Here is a 6,000-nt window from a genome sequence, read left to right as displayed (position 1 = left end):
ACTGTTAAAACTTAGTTATTTGTAAGATGTTTTCTTCTCTTTTGTTTAGACTCTATACTCTTCTTCAGGAGGAAGGCTAAATCACCTAGTCTATGATACCCAGCATCAGAGTCTGCAATGTGGTTGTTTTCAATAGTTCAGGAAGCATGATCTTCCTTTCTCCCAGGATATAAAACAATTCTCTAAATTTATAACTGGGTGTCAGACATGACACATTTAATGACAAAATTCGTTTGCTCATGTAAACATGGCCACCAAGGGCTATCGGAACAAAGACTTGTACTTCATGTTTGGAAAGAAGGTTTTCTCAGGAAACTAGTTTGTCTTGCTATAATTAATATGGTTAGGATTCATTTTAAATAAAGAATACATTATACCCTCAGAATTTAAAAAAAGGCATCTAATAAATCTATACAGTGAATAGCATGTCTTTATTCTATTTACATTTGTTATAAATATAATACATTTTTGAAAAGCTTATTTTTAATTAACTTGAGATTTATATTTTAAACAGATCAACTCAAATGTTAAAGTTACATAATAAAGGATATGATAATTTAAATGACAAAAAAATCTCAAATTGTGAAATAGTGCACCCTATACTGAGATGAATGAGGGGAAAAAAGTCAAACTCCTTTCAAAACTATATTCAAAGCATCAGAAAAAATTTTTTTCTTTTTACAAAGTTATGTATAAGCCATAGGAACCACCAGATACTGAAGTATGAAGACTCTATAACCAAAGTTCAAAACAGATTTTAGAGAACTGTGTGAAGCAAGACAGGAAAATTTGTATTTAACACTCTATAGAACTTCACAGTAAAGCTGGAATTATAGACTAATGGCTTAACAGGAGTATTGCCAACAAGGCCTTTCCTTCCTCAAAATCATCTGGCAATATTCATATACCATCAATAAGTTGTAACAGCAGACTTAGACACTGGTTTTGAAGACAGGGTTTAATAAGGTGCATGGATATGTTGAAATGCTGTATTATGAGCATGTAAATTATTACCAGGGTTTAAGGAAATATAAAAAAAGAATATTAAGTATTCTCAGTCCAACGTGCTTTGCATCATCAACAGATTGACAAGTCCAAAGTATTTTGCAGTGATCTGACACCAACCTCCATAACAAGTTAGGTATAACAAATACTGCTGTTAAAACCCATTCAGTAAAATAAAACTGATTCTTGTGGATTTCAGTACAAATTTGCAAGATATCACACATTATTGATGATAATCAGGGCAGGCATGGAGTTCTGCTGACTCGTTTCAAACACTGTAACTTGGTCTGATAACTTGGCAAATACCCTAGGTGTTCCAAGATTATAAACACCTGTATGGACAAAGCAGGCCTTCAGCTGCAGACTGTGAATCTCCTGGCTTTTAAGCTGAAGTTTATATTGTGTTTGTCCGAGCCATGTAAATGATCCATGGATTTCCAATGCTTCTGGACTATGTGGGAGAAAGAAAATGGAAAGTTGGAGGGTTTTTTTCCTCATAAATTTTTCCCCACGTCCCAATAACACACCCCCTTCATCTAGCACTTCTACTTCTAGAAACTTTTTCATGAAGCCAACTCTTTCTTAATAGCAACAATGACAACAGCTAGTATTACTATTGCTCTAATACCTAACATTTGTTAATAGTTACTATATTGTAGGCACAAGTGTTATCTTATTTAATGCCCACAACAGCAGCTGGTATATAATGGAACCTGATTTTCACAAACCTCAGCTTTTAACCAATGGGTTATCTGTACCTAAAAATAAATCCATATGCAGGAATGTTTATCATACTGAAAACATTTACAATGCTGAAAAATGGAAAGTAACCCAGTATCTACCAAAAAGGCATTAATTTATGACACACATAATCATACACAGGATGTGTCCAGATTCCAGAGAGCTACCCCCGATCCTATCTGAAGTGTTACACAGTAATAATCCATACACGCTTCATATTACTTTTCCAAAAATCCAAAAATTTCTGAATTCCAAAAAGCATCTAGCCTTGAGATATCAGATATAGAAGTAGGTGCCTATTATTTTTTGGTTAAGTATTATTTTTATAACTACATACACACACACACACACAAAAACCTTAAAAAAAACTTCTATCACAAACTTGCTGATTTTCAATTTTGGAGTTCTTTATCACCAACAAACTTTTATGAAAATTTCGATTTCTGATCAAAACGATTTGCTGCTTTTGGAAAAAGCTTGTTATTTTATCACTGTTGTAATGCTAAGACAATCCTCTGTAAATCTTCTATAATGCGTCTGTAAAACCACACACACACCCAGGGCACCTGAATAAACCTTCTCTATCCATATTTGGTTAATTATATCCATAATTAAATTGTTCTCAAATAAACAATCTTGCACTAAATAAATCTTTACCTGGTTGTTTTATGCCGAAGATCAACTATTACATCAACATCAGCCTTAGAACAATTGGAAAGCAAAAGGGTGACTGGTACTAAACAAAGGCTGTGGAAGAAACATGAAAAGGTTAAGCTGTGCATTTTCTTTTTTAAATCAACTTTCTTGAAAATAACACTTAAGAATACCTAACAACCTCCTTAAAAATAATTAGAATCAAGTAGGGGAAAAAAAAAATTGAGTTCCAAATCACTCAAGACAAATTCCTTGTGTAAATAAGAAGAAAAACCTGTTACTACAATACCTGCGTACTAAATACCAGAATGTATACGTCCACAAAACCATCTTATTTCCACTTATTATAACTACTCATAAAAAAATAACTTAAGTGTTTCTAGGTGGTTATTTCTCAAAATGAAAAACAAAAGTAAATAATCTCAACTAAGATCACTGAAGAAAAAATGAATNCGAGATCATGACCTAAGCGAAAGTCGGACGCTTAACCGACTAAGCCACCCAGGCGCCCCTTTATGTTTTTTGAAAACTACTTTGAGAACCTAGACTAGATTGACAGTGCTTTTCTACCAAATTTGCATAAAAGCCACTGTGTTAGAGAATATGAAAATTCTTTCTATAGAACAAATTATGAGGAAAGCCTTTTTAAGTGGACACATTTACTCAGGTAGCCCAGTTTCTGATATTACTTTAGAACTAATAAATCACTAAAGCATTACTAAGCATAGAAAGGACAGACAGTGACAGAAGAGGACATATGAACAGACTGGTGTATGTTCAAATCAAGAATATAATAAATGAACATAACCTGGGCACAAATGAAGCCTGGTTACACGCTAGTATTAATATTTTATTCTATAAACACAAAGAATAAAGAGAGTAAAACCTAGGTGTGCCTGGGTGGCTCCGTTGGTTATGTGTCCAACTCTTGATTTCCACTCAGATCATGATCTCAGTCTCTCTCATGCAGAGCCTGCTTCGAATTTTCTCTCTCCTCTCTTTGCCCCTCCCGCTGCTCTCTCTCAAAATACATAAATAAATTTTAAAAACCACTTTATATAATAGTCTTTCAAAAATGCTAATCTGATGAGGCACAAACAGTCCCTAGAGATCAAACTGCTGACAACTATTCCCTACCTCCCCCGGCCCCACCACACTTAGCATTAATAAATGCATAGGGCTCTACAGTTAGACTAAGGATCAACTATCAGTTCATTAATTCTATACCTCGGTTTTCTCAACTGCAAACTAGGGACAATAATTATATCTACCTTTTGGGTTTGTTATGATGATTAAGTGAGATCAAATATGCTAAGTGTTGAGAATAATGCTCAATAGCTCCATAAGCAATGTCTAATATGACTTCTTATTTTTGAAAGCTATGGCAGCTAAACCCAGTGTTTCACATCTTTGTTATCTCTGGTCATATATTTCTTCTCATATTCTTGTTCCTGTATGACCTGGGTGCTACCGCCGTAACCAAACCTCCTACTGTCGCATTCCCTCCCACATTTCTGGGTTACATTAAGAACACTCCTCTACACCCTCAATCTCGTTATGTTTCTATATCTTGCTTTAACTGAAATTTGGCTGAGTACACAGCTTCCTCTATAGCCCTCTCAACAACAGATGCTGTTTTCCTTCCAACATCTTCCGTACCTCGGGTCAGTATGTATCATTAATGTAGTTCTCAATGCCACTTCTTGATGATTTCTTCCTCCTACCCCTTCTGTCAAAACGCCCATTTTTTGTTCATAAACTACTCCAGGGTTTTTAATCTTTCTTTTATGTGCTCATACTAAAATATTAAAACCAGCAATAGTAACCCAGTACAGGAGATTCTTTACAGGAGGGATAAAGGATGAGTGTTTTGAAATATCTGAGGTAAAGATGAGGAAACCATCTGCTTGACCTCCCCCCCCTTACACTTCCGGGAAGCAGAGACATACCACCTGCATGAGAGACACTGCTCTAAGGCTTCTCTTCCATTTCGTCTATTGGCTTCAATTATTAAAAGCTTCAGCATGAAAATGCCTTCTTCTTTTTACTCCTGACAACTTTACTGTCTAAGTAGATGACTCATTCAACACCTTCCCAAATACTTATCACCTCCATAACCATCAGTACTATTCAAATCTCATCCATCTATCTTCCTTATCCATATCGGGATTTTTTTAAGTCACCTAAAATAGCTACCTCTGAAATAATACTGTCACTCCACTCTCTGACAACCATCTCCCATCCCTCCAGCTTTCTCGCTCAAGTACACTTCTATTCTTCATTCCACAAGAATGACCAATCACTGGGGCGCCTGGGTGGCTTAGTCGGTTAAGCGTCCGACTTTCGCTTAGGTCATGATCTCGTGGTTTGTGGGTTCGAGCCCCGCATCGGGCTCTGTGCTGACTGCCAGCTCAGAGCCTGGAGCCTGTTTCAGTCTGTGACTCCCTCTCTCTCTCTGACCCTCCCCTGCTCACGCTGTCTCTCTCTCTCTCCTAGAAATAAATAAAAAATATTAAAAAAAAAAGTTTAAAAAAAAAAAAAAAGAATGACCAATCACTTTGGCCCTCTACATAAGTGCTTCTCCATCTTTGTGACTGTGGTGTAACTACAATTACTGTTTAGCCATTATTTATTCCCCTCACTTTCCCACTGTGGGACTAGGGATCATTCTTGTTGATGTGAAGGCCAATTCTAATTGGCCAATGGAATATTAATGTCTTTGATGCAAACAAAAGCGTTAAATGTGCTACCACAGTATAACTCACATTTGTATTCCAGAGATATGCCCAAGAACAGCATATCAAAGTAGCTGCTGCCCATTCGGACTGAGCCCAAAATAAATGTGGTGTAGACATGAACCCAACCAACACACAGCTTAAAGCTGAGCTTCAGCCAAATGGTAAGCTGACCTGCGGGTCCATGAGTGTGAGAATGCCTTATAAGCTACTAAATTCTGGAGCGATTTGTTATGAAGCATTCCTGTGGCAACAGTGATGGATACAGATGTGTGCTGGTATCATCTGAGGACATTTAAAATATACAGATGCCTGGGTCCTACTCTCAGAGATTCTGATTTAACTGGCACTGTTATTTTAAAAAATTCCCCAGATAATTCTAATGTGCACCAACGGTTGGAAAAAACTGCCACATCTCATCCTTATCTAGCCTGCCTTGTTTTCATACTCCATGCACAGTTTTAATTCTGTGATGTTTTATTTTTAACCCACAGCTCTACACTAGTTTGATCAAACCTGCCCTACTTCACATAATTCCATGCACTACCTAGATTCTCTGATGCTTCTTAACCCCAACAGAATTATGTGGACAATTCCTAAATATCCTTGCCTCTAAAGCACAGTTTAGCCAAGGTTTTAACTGCTATGGTTAAAAAGAAACACCATGGAATCTAAGATATGAAGCAGAACAGATCCCATTAAACAGAGACAAACTAGCACAATGGGTTACAGTGAAACATCAGTGGGGGCCCTGGGTGGCTCAGTCAGTTAAGCATCCAACTTCGGCTCAGGTCATGATCTCGGTGTGTGAGTTCAAGATCTTCATGGAGCTTCCCTGCTGTCAGCAAAGAGCCTGTTTCGGATC

General features: G+C 36.9%; 1 protein-coding gene across 1 annotated transcript in view; it reads right to left on the bottom strand.

Annotated features, from left to right (window-relative positions):
* Nucleotides 1–410: 410 nt before the first annotated feature.
* TRAPPC8 (trafficking protein particle complex subunit 8) overlaps nt 411–6,000 on the bottom strand; it is an 87,447-nt gene continuing 81,857 nt past the window's right edge. The window contains exons 28-29 of the mRNA XM_077753832.1: nt 2,404–2,493; nt 411–1,456 (exon numbers count right to left, since the gene is read on the bottom strand). Of these exons, the coding sequence (XP_077609958.1) occupies nt 1,222–1,456; nt 2,404–2,493 (325 nt within the window). The 3' untranslated portion in view covers nt 411–1,221. The remainder of the gene's footprint in view (nt 1,457–2,403; nt 2,494–6,000) is intronic.

Source organism: Crocuta crocuta, unplaced genomic scaffold, assembly GCF_008692635.1.
Source record: "Crocuta crocuta isolate KB4526 unplaced genomic scaffold, BGI_CrCroc_1.0 scaffold231, whole genome shotgun sequence".
Taxonomy (NCBI): Eukaryota; Metazoa; Chordata; class Mammalia; order Carnivora; family Hyaenidae; genus Crocuta; species Crocuta crocuta.
Note: the sequence above shows the minus strand (reverse complement) of the source record. Positions and strands in the feature narration are given on the sequence as shown.